Below are 15235 nucleotides of genomic sequence, written 5' to 3'. Positions count from 1 at the left end.
TGTGGCTGGCACCAGTTGTTTATAGCTTGGGTGCAATATAAAGGGAGAGGGAGAAGGCAGGCAGTGGCTGCTGCTGCTGCTTGCTGCCTTTTGCCTGTCCTGCTTTGCCATGGACTGTTTCTTCTCTGATGCTCCTCTGCCATGCTACCCTGCCTTGGAGCCAACCGACTATGGACTGACACTTCTACAAACTATGAGCTGGAATAAACCTTTCCTCCTTTAACTTTGGGTGTTGGATATTTTTGCCTCAGCAAAAAAAGTAACTAAGACATATCCCAAAGAACATGGCTGATACTGATTTTGCACCAAATTCGGTTTTAAACTTGTAAGACTGGCTCACCCTTGGACCAGGATCCTGACAGCTCCCCTCTGGGACACTGGCTGGTGAGTCACTGAGTCACTGAGATGTGAGGATAAGAAAACTCTTGCCTCCTCCAAGTGTCTAGTACCTTTTAAAGCTTCAACAAGGAGGCCGGGCATTTAGCTCAGTGATACTGCATCTGCCTTGCAAGTGCAAGGTTGTGGGTTCAATCCCTGGTGCCAAAAACAAAAAACAAAAAAACTTCAACAAGGAAGTCTGAATTTCTCATCTTTCCTTAGACTGTTTTTCACTTAAATATCGTTACCATAGATGGAGGTAATGATGCATGCCTATAAGCCCAGCTACATGGGAGGCTGAGGCAGGAGCATCCAAAGTGCAAGGCCAGTCTGAGTGACATAGTCCAGGTCTCAAAAAAGCTCTACATTGGGCCAGGGATTTAGCTCAGTGGTGCTGCCATCTGCCTCGAAAGTGCAAGGTCCTGAGTTCAATCCCTGGTACCAAAAAAAAAAAAAAAGCTCTATCTCAAAAAAGGGAACATGGGGTTTAACTCAGTGGTAGAGCACTGGCCATGCATGTGCCCTCCAGCATCCCTCCCCCAAAATCACCATTGCCAACCCTCACTTTCTTTGCTGAAATGTCTCTTACTGTGTAGAAAATGTTATGCTCTGGCAATGTGTTTTTAGTTAATTTGTTTCAGAAATTAACATGTGGCAGTGATATCATTTAATCATCTTAGGGCCAGGGGTTTAGCTCAGTGGTTCTGCTGCCTTCTTCATTTAATCATCTGGGTGGCAAGGCCTGGGGGTCCCTGGGTGGCAAAGGGAAACCCAGCATTTGAGGCTCAGCAGGTGAACCCAAGATCTGGAGTTGCCAGGGCTTGGGAGGCCTCTACTCTCCCCATTATTCTAAAGGTGGAGAAACTGAAGTGAAGAGAAGGAAAAAACAGATTCAGTGTGATGGACTGAATATTGCTGTCCTGTTATTTTGGAATCTCGTATTAGAGGGGTTTCTGGGAAATGACTAAGTCATGAGGGCTCTCCTTTCATGAATGGAACTACTGCTCTCATAAAACAGGTTGAAGCTGGGTGTGGTGGTGCACATCTATAATCCCAGCATTCTGGGAGACTGAGGGAGGAAAACTGCAAGTTTGAGTCCAGCCTGGGCAACTTCCGGACTTAGCAAGACCTTGCCTCAAAATAAGAGATTAAAAAAAAAAGGCTGGGGATGTAGCTCAGTAAACTGGGTTCAATCCCCAATATCTTTAAAAAAAAGTTGAAAAAGGTTGAAAGGAACTTTCTTTCCCTTCTGGCCATGTACGGACCCAGCAAGGAGGTTTATCTTTGAGGCAGAGGGCAGCAAGCCTTCACCAGACAAGCAACCTTCTGGAACCTCGATCTTGGATTTCTCAGCCTCCAAGACCAAGCAATAAACTTCTACCGTTTACATATTGCTCAGTCTAAGGCATTTTGTTATAGCAGTCCAAAAGGAACTATGACAACCAGGGAATGTGGTTGAGGGCGCTGTGCTGGCAGGAGCTGAATGACCATAGCTGTTAAATTACAGAGCGTATAAAGTGAGCGATGCGAATGATCACAAAATGCTCAATACAAGCCCAGAAGTTTTGCCACTTGGCTGGCAGCAAGATCTCTGAATGTTGATCTATGAGGACGGACTCTGGAGTCAGACTTTCTGGGTCTATTATCACACAGTTCCTCAGTTTCCTCATCTGTGAAGTGGGGGGTATAGACAATTCTGATATATGCCAGGAGTCTCCCCCTCGAAGGTATTACGCAAAGTCAAATAAGGAAATCACAAGAAGACTGAGACTGGGGCGCCTTTGTACCTCTCTCCGCCCAGCTCCAGTGACAGTCTCCACTCCTAATCACTCTCTGCTCTGGCTCAGACCCTAAGGGTCCAGCCCCTCGGACACGCCCTCCGGCCTTCAGCAATTGGGGCAAAGTGTCCAGGGGGCGGTGTCTGGGGCGTGGCCGCGCCAGGCCTGACCGCGCGGCTCAGACTAGAGACCCTGCACCAGAGTTTTTGCTGTGTGCCCCAGGTTGCGAATCTGGTCCCGCGGTCTCCGCCATGGGCCTGGAGCTCTACCTGGACCTGCTGTCCCAGCCCTGCCGAGCCATCTACATCTTCGCCAAGAAGAACGGCATCCCCTTCCAGCTGAGAACCGTGGATCTGCTCAAGGGTGGGCCGGGCCTCGGGTTTGGGGATCTGAGAGGAGGCGGGGAGGGGCGGAGGGGCGGAGGGGCGGAGGGGCGGAGGGGCTGCCAACAGTTTCGTGGCTCCTTCTCACACCGCCCCTTCCAGGGGCCATCGCTGGTCTGGTTTGGAGACTGGGGAAAACGTGAGCCACCAGGGAGATCCAAGCCTGGGCAGTCTCCAAACTCTGCAGTCCCACGGAATAAACACTAGGGGCTCCGCTGAAGCCAAGTGACTGGCCAAGCAGCAGGAGGAGAGGAGACTTGGCGAACAGAAATGGATGTGATCTGGGATCCCGGGACAGAGGCCTCTAGAAAGATGGAGTCTGGAGGAGAGGGGTTGGGGACCGAGTGTGGAGGCTGGGACAGAATCAGGACCCTCCTTTGTGGTCCTCAGTGCTGTGGCTGGCAGCAGCATAAAGAGGGGGCATTGCACTGGGGACCTGCCTTTCTACCTGTGCCCTCTGCTGTCTGTATTTATTTATTGGTACAGGGAATTGAACTTAGGTCCTTTACACCCCCCCCCCCCTTGAAACAGGGTCTTATTATGTAGTTCACACTGGCTTTGAACTCACTAAGTAGCCCAGGCTGGGCTCGAACTTGTGGTGACCCTCTTGTCTCAGCCTCCGAGTGCTGAGATTACAGGCACGAGATGTGCCACCACACCCAGCTTCTCAGCCCTTTTTAAAATTTCTTAATTCGGAGACATGGTCTCACTAAATTGCCCTGGCTGGGATCAAATTTTTGATTCTCCTGCCTCAGTCTCCCAGAGTGCTGAGATTACAGGCATGCACCACCACGCCCAGCTTGTTCCTCTTGTTTTGCCTCTCTTACCTTGTCCTGTCTCTTTCCTGCTAGGATCACCCCCCCTCTTCCCCACCCCATGGTGAACCCAGCACGCTGAGCGGGATGTTTGTTTCTCTGGCAGATCACTGAGGAGCTCAGGGATGCAGTTGACAGCCCAAGGTTCAGGCCCGGTGGGGGTGGAGTGATAGGAGGGGAGGGCAGCAGAATGCACATGCTCAGGGTCCACGCTGGGTGGCTATACCTTCCATGCAGTGCTTGCACCAACACTTTGACCTTTGCAGGATGATTCCCCTGCCTGAAACTTCACCCCCTCCCAGCCTCCTCTGTGGACCATCTGCTTGCTGAGCATGGGGGCCCCCTCTTCGGAGTATGGGTCAGGACAGATGGTGTGAGGGATGAGGGGATCTCTGAGTTGGCTGTCAAATACAAGGATGCAGAGAGATGTGCATTTCACTAGGACAGGACCGTAAACAGAGGGTATTCTTGGGACTGGAGGGAAAAGGGGATTGTGCATGATTTGAGGAGCATCCACTTGCTCCAGGAGTAGTGGGGAGCCACTGAGGGCTGTAGAGCAGAGTATCACTGACACTTAAGCTTCCCAAAAAGCTTGTCTGGCTGCATCTGGAGGGACAGAAACCATTCAGACAGGCTGATACAGAGGTCTGGCTCAGGGAACACTGGACTGTGCCTTTCAGGGGCTGTGGGTGGGTGCCAGAGCCTGAAAGCAGGGCAAGCTCTGTAGCCCTCAGGGCAGAGAGAGCAAGGGGACACAGAGGCCAGTAGAAATTGGTGACAAGTAAATAGAATCAGGAAAAAGCTACTTCTCTGTGTTTGTTCATCCTGCCTTGAAGGCCATAGAGGGAGGGGTGCTGTAGGAAGTCAGAACTCCACCCAGATGACCTCCCCTTGTAGGTTAGGACACTCCAGATGTGAGTTCATGAAGCTGGCAGTGGTGGAAAGGGGAGGTGGTGGGTGTATGCAGGCCCAGGCACTGTGCCCTGTGCATCGGGCTGGGTGGCAGGGAAGCAGTCTTTGGGGGAGGTTGTGCCCATGAAGACTTGTCAAAGGGTATCCAGTCCATTTTGTACCAGCTGCCAGAGCAGCCATCCCCACTTCCCCCAGCAGCTGCCACCAGCCTTTTCCATTCAGGAGAGCATCCCAGAGGGGAGAAGAGCCAAGAAACTTGGGCCTGGGAATTGCAGGGAATGGGCCCAGGCCACCTGGAAGGCTCAGGGATCTAGTCCCACCCCTCTTATGCTGGGCTTTCCACAGGCCAGCACCTCAGTGATGCTTTCGTCCAGGTGAACCCCCTGAAGAAGGTGCCAGCCTTGAAAGATGGGGACTTCACCTTGACTGAGAGGTAACAGGGCCCCCTGGGGCTGCTGCCATGCCTTGCTGGAACCACCCTGAGCCAGCCCTCTGTGTTACAGACCAGGAAACTAAAGTCCTCAGTTGGCGAAAGGCACCTTTGTCCACATCCTACAGAGAGCTGGGGCTGACCTCAACCTGTCCACTGGTTCCAGTTCCCTGGGATGGCTGGAAAACCAGGCACCTACCTTAGCCCTGTTCCTGTCCTCTGGTTGTTGAGCGTCCCTGGCCAAGAGTGTGGGGTCAGGGAGCAGGGCAGGGAAGGGTGGCAGCTTCAGCCACCATGGAGGCAGCCCTCTGGCCCAGGTTGTATAGAGGTGGCCCAGTGGCATCTGGGCTGTCTAGGGTCCCCATCCCTGGGGCAGCTTTCCTAGGTGGATCTCCCCTGTGAGAGAGGCACCAGACACATAGATGTTTCATATCACAGCGGATCTCAAGAAGTGAAAACCTCCCTCTTCTTGGAGGGCCAAGCCTTTTTCCAGTTCTGCCTCTTTTGTCAGCTGACTCATCCTTCCCTAGCAAGGAGAACCTAGAGTTTATCTCTAGAGTTCATCTCTGAAATCCAGAGATGGATGCATCCCAATGAATTTCTGTGACATTCTGACATATACCACTCTTCCTTCCCGGTGCCTCCTGGTGTCCTGAGTCCTGTGTCTGGCCCATGTTGAGACCCCACAGGTACCAGCCCAGGGGGAGTGTGCAACCTCTGCATTTCTCTTCTGTCACCCTCACAAGGTCTGTGGCTCATGGGGTCTTGCAGTCCTCCTCAGAGGTGGCTTGAGCAAGGAACAAGATGAACAACTGGGGCATTAAGCTGGGGTGTGGGTGCAGGCTTCTTAATAAGGGACCAGGACTGGTGGTAGAAACAGAGGTTTTCTGCCCTTTTGGCTGGGGCAGCCAACCCTTGGGAAACCCCAATTTCCTGAAAGCTTTCCTATGGCCCTGACTGATACAACCTTGTGTCTTTGAAGGTCCATCACGAACCCTACTCCATGTTAGCCTCATAACCCAGGGCAGGGAGACAACACCAGGGAGTCTTGTCTGCTCAGATATTCCAAGATCCTTCCTATGCTGCGTGTTTTCTGCATAAAGTTTCCAGAGGGCTGATCATCTCATTGCTTTGAACAGAGCTGATTCTTAGCAGAAAGTGTGACATGAAGGACAAAGCTATTATGAGAAGGCCTTTCTGAACAATCAGGCCATCTGAGGCTGGTCTGGATGCTAAAGGATGAGAGTGGATGCAGGTTGGAAAGAACTGAGCCTCTGCAAGGCTTAGCTTAGATGCCACCTCTTCCAGGAAGCTCTCTTTGGTTCTCTGATCAGAAATCATCTCTGATTAGATGGGACACTTTGTTGAGGATTTTTTTCTTTCTATTTTGAGACAGGGTCTCTCTGTGTAGTTCAGGCTGGCCTTGAATTCACTATGTAGCCCAGGCTGGACTCAAATTCCCAGTGATCCTCCTGTCTCAGCCTCCTGAGTGGTGGGATTACAGGCATGTGCCACCATGCTGGCTTCCTTCACTTCTAAATCTGCTTTTCTTGTCTGGAAAATGAGGCTCATACCTTGGCAGATTGTCAGAAAGATCAAGGAAGGTAGTGGGTATAAAGTCAATAGTACAGTGCCCTCTCCCACCCATTATGCTCCACCCTTCCACAGTGTGGCCATCCTACTCTACCTGACGCGCAAGTATAAGGTTCCTGACTACTGGTACCCTCAGGACCTGCAGGCGCGTGCCCGTGTGGATGAGTACCTGGCATGGCAGCACACCGCCCTGAGGAGAAACTGCCTCCGGGCCCTCTGGCACAAGGTGAGGCTGGAAAGGCACACTGGGGAGGGGGAATGATAAGGAGATCACCCCCAAGGGGCTTAGACAACATTGAATTCTTTTCATTTTGGATCTTTCCTACTGTCCTATCTTTAACTTTACTGATGATTCTGTTGTCCTTGTATTGCTGTTAAGCCCATCTAATACATTCTTTGTTTCAGATAGGTACTTTTTATTTCTAAAAATTTCATTTGTTACATTTGGAATATTTCCATTTCTCTGTTGCAAATTCATCTTTGTTCACCTGTTCATCTTTTGGAAAAATTTAAACATATTTATCATTGTTACTTAACGGTCTTTGTCAGCCAATTTCAATACTTGAGCTCTCTGTGGGTCTGTTTCTACTTACTGTTTTTTTTCCCTTCTTGATTACCACTTGCATTTTCTTACTTCTTTATGTGTTTCATAAGTTGGTTTTTTTTTTTGCAGTATGGGGTGGTGGTTGTCAAACTCAGGACCTTGTGCTTGCCAGGCAGGCATGGCACCCCTGAGCTAAATCCCCAGCCTTTCATAAGTTATTTTTGTATGCCAGATATTATATATAAGAGACCAAAGTATATAATAAATACCCCCAGAAAAGGCTTGAATACTCCTCCATCAGGCAGCCAGGGTATGAAGCTAATCCCTTCCAGTTAATCAAAAGGTGGGCTGGGTTGTAGTTTGAGTTTTAGTACATCTCTGGTTTCAAATATAGATGATCCCTTACTTAATGAATATTGAACTTATACTTTTTCAATTTTATGATGGTGTGAAAACAATGCATATTCAGTAGAAGCCATATTTTGAATTTTGATCTTTTCCATGGTTAGTAAAATGTCATATGATCCTCTCTCCCTGTCCTGGGCAGTGGCAGCAAGCCATATCTCTAGTGCACTCTGTTGTGGAGGTGTGATGTTTAGTAGGTTAGCTATATGAAGTGCATTTTTGACTATGGAAAAGGGTCAGTAAGAAGTTACTGTTTAATAGGTATAAAGTTTCAGTTTTACAAGATGAGAAGAGTTCTGGAAGGATGCTAGTGATGGTTGCAGAACAATGTGAATGTACTTTAACTATGTATACTAAACTGTGCACTCTGAAATACACACTGTGAAAGTTGCCAGTACCAACTGGCACTTATGGAGTCACTTTTGTCAAACTCTAACAAAATAGAGCTAAAGAAGGCCATGAAAAAAGAGCCTTCATACATACGCGCCCATAACTGGACTTCTCACAAGACATCCCTACATGTGGCTTCGTAATAAAATTTATGGCAAGAACTTTCTCAAGATTGCAGTATTCAAGAAGAGTTGTCTTTCAAGATTCCTGTGCTTGTCAGCTTTCTGTCACTATAACAAAATACCTGAGTTAATCAACTTATAAAAAATGAAAAGACTGTTGGGTATGGTGGTACATGTGAGTTTGAAGTCAGCCTGAAATACATAGTGAGACCCTGTCTCAAAAACAAAAACAAAAACAAAAACAAAAACAGAGAGAGAGAGTTATTTTGGCTCACAGTTTTGAAGATTCCAGTCCTTGATCTTTTGTGAGCATTGCTTTGGGCCTGTGGTGAGGCAGGACATCATGGTGAGAGTGTTTTGCAGAGCAAAAATGCTCACATCATGGCCAGGAAGCAAAAAGGAAAGTGAGAGACTGGGGTCCAACAATCCTCTTCAAGGGCAACTTCCACCCCAATGACCTAAAGGCCTCCAACTAGTATCTACCTTCTAAAGGCTCAACCACCTCTCAATAGCACTACACTGGGAACCAAGCTTTTAACACAAAGGCTTTTGGAGGACATTTAAGATCCAAACTATAAAAAAAAAAAGATCCAAACTATAGATGCCTGGCATAGGGGTGCATGCCTGTTATCTCATCACTTGGGAAGCTGAGGCAGCAGGATTGCCATGAATTTAAGGCCAGCTTGGGCTACATGTGAGTTCAAGGCCAGGCTGGAGTCCACAGTGAGACCCATCTCAAAAGCAAAAATAAGGGCCAAGCATTTAGCTCAGTGGTGCTATGCCTGCCTGGCAAGTGCAAGGTCCTGAGTTCAATCCCCGGTACCGAAAAAAAAATTTTTTTTAATGTTGTATTTTACCATAGTTAAAAATAAGAAATTATCATTTCAACATGTAATCAATAGAAAAAAAACCACTCTTTTTTGTTGTACTAACGCCTCAAAATCTGGTATGTATTTTATACATACTACACATCTCTGAACCAGCAACATTTCAAGAGCTCAGTAGCTACTTGTGGCTAGTGGCTACCATATTGGACAGCACAGTTTAGACTTTTTTGGGGGGTGGTGGTGGGTCTTTTGTTTTCCTTTCTTAAAAGTTCTATAACTCTCTGATGACTTTAGAGAAAAATAAGATGATTTTTTTCTTTCCAGGATCCTTGTTAAAGTGGGTGCAGTGGTCTTTTATAACTGTTCATATCCTAATCAGTGGTAGAGCTATTCAGATTTCAAGGTGTCTGGCTAATTCTGCATAGTGGGTTTTGTTCTGACTCATATAACTTTTTTTTTGTATAAAAAGAAACAGAGAACAGAAGTGAAAAGACCTTTTTCTCTCTTCACTTCTTCCTCATAGGCCACCTCCATCTGGGATCTAATGCAAGTTGTTCCAGTTCATGATTTTATAAGTTATTATATTCATGTGTAGCCATAAGCAAAATAAAAATTTGAATATTTAAACATTTTATTCAAAAAAAGACAAAAAAGAAACAAGAGCAAAATTTATACAAATGGTCTCTAACTTACATTGTTATGCAACTTGAAGTTTTTACTCAGCATGATGCATTTTAGATTTTCCCCTATTGCTATGGATAGATCTAAATCATTTTTTTTTTTTTGGTACCAGGGATTGAACTCGGGTCTTTGCGCTTGCGTAGCAGGCGGAGAAACCACTGAGCTAAATCCCCAGCCCCGATCTAAATCATTTTTAAAAATTAAAAAAATTTGAAGTTTTTTTTTTGAGACAAATTCTCACTATGTAGTTCAAGCTGAGACCAAGGCTGGCCTTGAATTTGAGGCAATCCTCTTGACTTAGCCTCAAGAGTGCTAAGATCATGGGTGTGTGGCGCTATGCCCAGCTGTCTAATTCATTTTAATATCCCTTGCAGACCAGGGACACCTGACGAGTAGACTGTTTGGTTTATTGATTAATTTGCAGTACTGTTCTAGGGATTGAATCCAGGCCTTGCACATGCTTGGCAATTGTTCTATCACTGAACACCCAGCCCCCCCAGTTCATTCTTTCTTAATTTCTCTATTGTATGAATAAACCAGAATTTATTTATTACAAAACTTTCATGTTTGTTTTTGGTATTTTTGGTACCGAGGATCAAACTCGGGACTTCCCGCTTGCAAGGAAGACGGTGGAACCACTGAGCTAAATCCCTGGCCTGGGGATACATTCTTTCTAAGAAATACCAGTAGGAGGGCTGGAGATTTAGCTCAGTGGTTCCGCCGCCTGCCCCGCAAGCGCAAGGCCCCAAGTTAGATCCCCAGTACCAAAAAAAACAAAAACAAAAACAAATAAAAAGACCTGTGTGAAGGAATACTTTGGGCAAGTGCAAGGACCAGAGTTCGATCCCTGGTACCAAAAAGAAAAAAAAAGAAATATCAGTAGGAAATTTCAACATTTGTCAACATTCTAGAAGGTAGTTAAACAAATGTAGACAGATTAGGCCAATTATTCCATGTGATCATGTGTGTGTGTGTGTGTGTGTGTGTGTGTGTGTGTGTGTGTGTGTGATACTGGGGATTGAATCCAGAACCTTTGCCTTGAGCTACAACCTCAGCCCTTTTTTTTTTTTTTTAAATATAGAACGCTTTACAAATTTGCGTGTCATCTTTGCGCTGGGCCATGCCAATCTTCTCTATATCATTCCAGTTTTAGTGTGTGTGTTGCTGAAGTGAGCACGACCCTTTTTTATTTTATGTTTAGACAGGGTCTCACTAAATCACTAAGTTGCCTAGGCTGGGCTCAACTTGAAGTTGTAGCCAGATGTGTGGTGCACACCTGTAATCCCAGCACTCAGGAGGCTGAGGCAAGAGGATTATGTTGAGCTCAAGGCCAGCCTGAACTATATAGCAAGACCCTGTTTCAAAAAAAACCAAGGGAAATCCCCCTCAAAAAAACTTTCCATTCTCCTGCCTTAGCTTCTCCAGTAGCTGGGGAATACAGGTGTGTGCCACTACACCAGGTCTTTTGATGCAATCAAGAGATGCAATAACCATGAGATGTATGAGGCTGGTGCTGGTGAAACACAGTCAACTATTTTACAATAAACTTTTTTTAGCAAGTAGAAGAGTACTCTGTAATAACAGTAAAAAGTATAGTATAGTAAATATACAAAACGGTAACATGGTCACTTAACATACCAGGTTTATGAACTGCTCACAGTTTTTTGTTTTTGGTAGTGGGGATTGAACTCGGGACCTTGTGCTTTCGAGGCAGGCGGCAGAACCACTGAGCTAAATCCCCAGCCCATAGTCACAGTTTTATATGTTATAGTTTATACGATGTGGTTACATCAGCCGCATCATAAACTCTTGAGTAATACATTGTGTGATGATGCTGTGACAGCTAGCTACCATGTCACTAGGCAATAGAGGATGTTATAGATGGCACACATGAATCCACTTGTCAAAATAGGCTTTTTGTTGTGAGGAAAAAAGGAAAGTTTATTCCAGCGAACAGGAACTAAAAATCAGGGACTAAAATCAGGGAGATTCTAGCTGCTAGCTGGGAAAAGCTGAGTTTATTATATCTGTGTGCGGATGGGCTGACAATGAGAAAAAGAAGTAACAACAGCTAGCTGGGAGAGATCATTTGTGAGTGGATGGGCTAACACCAGGAGAGAAATATAAACAGCTAACTGTGAAAGGAATTAGGCCTACATAGGTATCGAAGGGGCTAAGAAATCTGGGGTGAAATGCTTATGATTGAATCCAAGGACAGTCTGCACAGGCATGTAGACAATCAGTGGACTTTTCGGTATGGGGGGAGATTGTATATTTCATTTTGAGTCCATTTGTCCTATTTACTGAGAAGCTGCTGTTGTTTGCTGAAAGCAGCCTGTTTGCTTTGTCCTGTTTGTTTAGGCCAGGCATGACAAGGAGTTTTTCAGCTGCATCATGAGAACACCATGGTATATGTGGTCCATTCTTGAGTGAAATGTCATTACGTGACACATGACTGTATTTGAAGTTGAAAGCGGAATGAAATGACTTTTTATAACCCTAAGGACTTTGAAACCACCACGTTAGAACAAAGGGGAAATGTAGGCCGTCTGTTGCAGGGGTGAGGTGGCTAAATGTCTGAGGGAGCTGGGCTGGGTGGGGACTCACAGATGGGGCCCTCCTGATAAAGCAGCCCAGCATCAGCACTAGAGGACAAGTATGGGTACCAGGTAGGAATGCTGGCCCTGTATGCCTCACACTCCTTAAGTTAAAAAGAAGCTGGAAATCAAGACCTTTGTATGAGATGGTGCCAGCAGCTGATTCATATTTTTTAAATCTCTGCACCCAGAGAAATGTTTTTAGCCCAGGACTCATCCAGGCCACTCTTGGCTATTTGATCCCATCCTCCTTATATGGGGAAGGAAACTAAAGCCCAAAGCTGGGGCTCCAGTCCTCTTTCCCTTTCCCTCTTCCTGCCAAGCAACTTTACCGAACAATATACTTGACTGAGCATTCACCCTTCCCTTACTCTCCACCCACTGAATCTTCCAGACAGCTCTGTGAAGCCAGAGGCAATTAATGGCTTCTCCCTCCATCACTCTCCTCCTGGAATGTTGGACGCTACCCCGTCCTGGTTTTCCTCCTCAGTCCCTGGGTGGGGCTGGCATCAGTTCTATGCTTGGCTTAGTCTTTTCTGGACTGTGCTATCTTGGGCAACTGGCTGTCCCTCTCTGGGCTTCATTTTTCCTTTTATAATATGAGCCATCTACTGTTACTTTTCTTTATTACAAATGAAGACATTGAGACTCAGAGAGTTTGAATATTATGCTTAAGGTCATACAGCTTATTAAGTGACAGTGTGGAGACCTTAGAAGCCCATTCTCCTGATACTTATGCTGTAAGAACTTCTGGTTTTATATTTGGGGAAAAGAGGCTATAAAATAGTTCCAGCCATGCACTGCATTATGATATTCCAGTCAATAACAGGCCACATATATGGCTGTGGTCCTATAAGAGTATAATGGAGCTGAAAAATTCCTATTACCTATTGACGTTATAGTAATCATAATATCATAGTGTAAACCTGTTGTGCTGCTAGTTGTGTAAAAGTATATAGCAAACAACTATGTACAGTACATAATATTTGATATGAGAACAACTGTTACTGGCTTGTGCATTTACTGTACTTTTCATTGTTATTTTAAAGTATTCCTACTTTTATTTTTTGAGATAGAGTCTTGCTATGTAGTTCAAGTCCAGCCCAGCTCACTATATAGCCTAGGCTGGCCTTGAACTTACAGTGATCCTCCTTCTTCAACCTCCTAAGTGCTGGGATTACACACATGTGCCACTATGCCCTGTGGAGTACAACTACTTATACAAAGGTCAGTGTAACATAGTTTGCTGTGTGATGCCATCAGTAGCCTCATATCTCATGTTTACCATGTAACGGTATTAAGAGGCCATTTTTAGGTGACTGACCTATGACATTCAGGTTTAAGTATTCTCTGTGATGTTTGCATAATGACAAAATCATCTAATGACACATTTCTCAGACCACATACCCCTGACATATGTGTTATAAAGAATCCACCTGTCAAAAAACAGGCTCTTTGTTGTGAGAAAAAGAAAAGTTCATTTAACAGGGACTAAAAATCAGGAGATTCTAGCAGCTAGCTGGGAAAAGCTGAGTTTATCACATCCATGTGTGGATAGGCTGACACTGGGAGAGAGAAAGTGGCAGCTAGCTGGGAGAGATTTCATCCAAGAGTGGATGGGCTAACACCAGGAGAGAGAGAGATTAGCAACTAACTGGGAAAGAAATTAGGCTTATGTAGGTTTTGAAGGGGCTAAGGAATCTGGGGTAAAATATTTATGACTTGAGTGCCCAAGGACAGCCTGCTCAGGTGTGTACACAATTACTGTGCTTCTTGGCACCAGGGGAGTTGTATACTTCCTTTTGAGTCCATTTGCCCTATTTACTGGGAAGCTGCTGTTTTTTGCTAAAAGAAGCCTGCTTGCTTTGTCCCATTTTTTTGTGATGGACTCACTTAAGTCAGACCTGACAATATGATTCCTAATCCCGAGAGAGAAGAGGGAGGATGGGGGGGATCAAAAATGATTAAGATATGTTATATAGGGGCCGGAGATTTAGCTCAGTGGTTTCGCCGCCTGCTGCGCAAGCGCAAGGACCCAAGTTTGATCCCCGGTACCAAAAAAAAAAAAAAAGATATGTTATATATATCTAGCAATCCCCCCAAAATGAATGTAAATAGCATGTATTGCAAATGTACTAATAAAAAAAATTCCCAATCAAGCTTCCTTCCCCAAAAGTATGGAAAGTTCAGGTCCCTATTTGAGTCATTCTCAAAGAGATTAGTGGGCCCAGGATTTAGCTCAGTGGTCCTGCGCCTGCCTGAGGCACCTGCAAGTTCCTGAGTTTGATCCCCGGTACTGAGAGAAAAAAAAGAGTAAGAGATTAGCATCATTCTTTCTGATGCCCCAGAGGCTCAATCAAAGTTCAGAAAAGCAAGAGTGTTTCTTGGAAAAGGAGTCCCTTGGAGATTTCCATGCCAGCCTCACTGTGCCAGGGAAGAAAGATGCAATGCATAGATCCAAAGGCTGCTCCAATGTTGGGGGATTGCCTTCCTTCAACGAAGGGAGGGGCTGGCCTCTAATTCCCCACTTTGCCTGCCCACCTGTCAGGTGATGTTCCCTGTTTTCCTGGGTGAGCAAGTATCTTCTGAGCTGCTGGCAGCCACCTTGGCAGAGTTAGATGACACCCTGCAGGTCTTCGAGGACAAGTTCCTCCAGAACAAAGCTTTCCTCATTGGATCCCAAATCTCCCTGGCTGACCTGGTAGCCATCACGGAGCTGATGCATGTAAGTGTCAGGTGCCAGGTGGGCAGATTAGATGGGGGGAGGGGCTGGCCAGTTGCTGAAGTCCTGTTTGTGCTGCCCCACCAGGCTGTGGAGCTGTGCTTATGTGTGGAAACTTCTTCTGAGCTCTGGAGTCCTCAAACCAGGTAGATGAGGTTAGTCCTTGGCTTCACTGCATTCTCATTCTGTCTCCTTCACTCTATAGCCCATTGGTGCTGGCTGCCAAGTCTTTGAAGGCCGACCCAAGCTGGCTGCCTGGCACAGGCGAGTGGAGGCTGCAGTAGGGGAGAACCTCTTCCAGGAGGCCCATGAAATCATCCTGAAGGTGAAGGACTCTCCACCTGCTGACCCCACCATAAAGCAGAAGGTGATGCCTGGGGTGCTGGCCATGATCCGGTGAGCTTGGAAGTCTCACCTTTGCACTGCCCTTGGCAGTTCACAAAGCACCTTTATTTCCACTGCCTCTTTCCAGGCCTTTAATCACTACATTTTGGTTAAGTTTGCATAATAAATCTAGGCTCAGTGTGAGCCTCAGCTTCCAACTCTACTGTGTGATTTATTTGACTTTCTTGTGAACTGGCTCTGGTCTTGATTTTGTCCAAAAGACAACCCCCCCCATGCCCTGAGGGTCAGCTTCCCCCTGATGGTTGCCAAGGGT

General features: G+C 46.2%; 1 protein-coding gene and 1 non-coding gene across 4 annotated transcripts; one reads left to right on the top strand and one right to left on the bottom strand.

The window, feature by feature from the left end:
• The first annotated feature begins 2298 nt into the window (after positions 1 to 2298).
• LOC101726608 (glutathione S-transferase theta-1) lies at positions 2299 to 15119 on the top strand. 3 transcript variants are annotated; one of them, XM_004843570.4, is made up of 5 exons: positions 2299 to 2519; positions 4612 to 4699; positions 6365 to 6515; positions 14404 to 14580; positions 14783 to 15119. In XM_004843570.4, the coding sequence occupies exons 1-5, from the start codon at positions 2408 to 2410 to the stop codon at positions 14975 to 14977; spliced, it is 723 nt and encodes a 240-aa protein (XP_004843627.2). In that variant the 5' UTR covers positions 2299 to 2407; the 3' UTR covers positions 14978 to 15119. The 3 variants fall into 3 exon arrangements, with proteins under 3 accessions (XP_004843627.2, XP_012927153.2, XP_021112941.2); XM_021257282.2 differs by lacking the exon at positions 4612 to 4699 and having other exon boundaries at positions 2345 to 2519; XM_013071699.3 differs by lacking the exons at positions 4612 to 4699; positions 6365 to 6515 and having other exon boundaries at positions 2313 to 2519.
• On the bottom strand, positions 10330 to 10435 carry LOC147821976 (U6 spliceosomal RNA). The gene has a single exon (XR_015446348.1). It is a non-coding gene; the product is annotated as a U6 spliceosomal RNA (small nuclear RNA).
• Positions 15120 to 15235: the final 116 nt, after the last annotated feature.

The sequence above is a fragment of the Heterocephalus glaber genome, unplaced genomic scaffold, assembly GCF_053883595.1.
Source record: "Heterocephalus glaber isolate CG9 unplaced genomic scaffold, H.glaber_assembly_v1.0 deba00001687, whole genome shotgun sequence".
Taxonomy (NCBI): domain Eukaryota; kingdom Metazoa; phylum Chordata; class Mammalia; order Rodentia; family Bathyergidae; genus Heterocephalus; species Heterocephalus glaber.
This window is presented reverse-complemented; position numbering and strand designations above follow the sequence as displayed.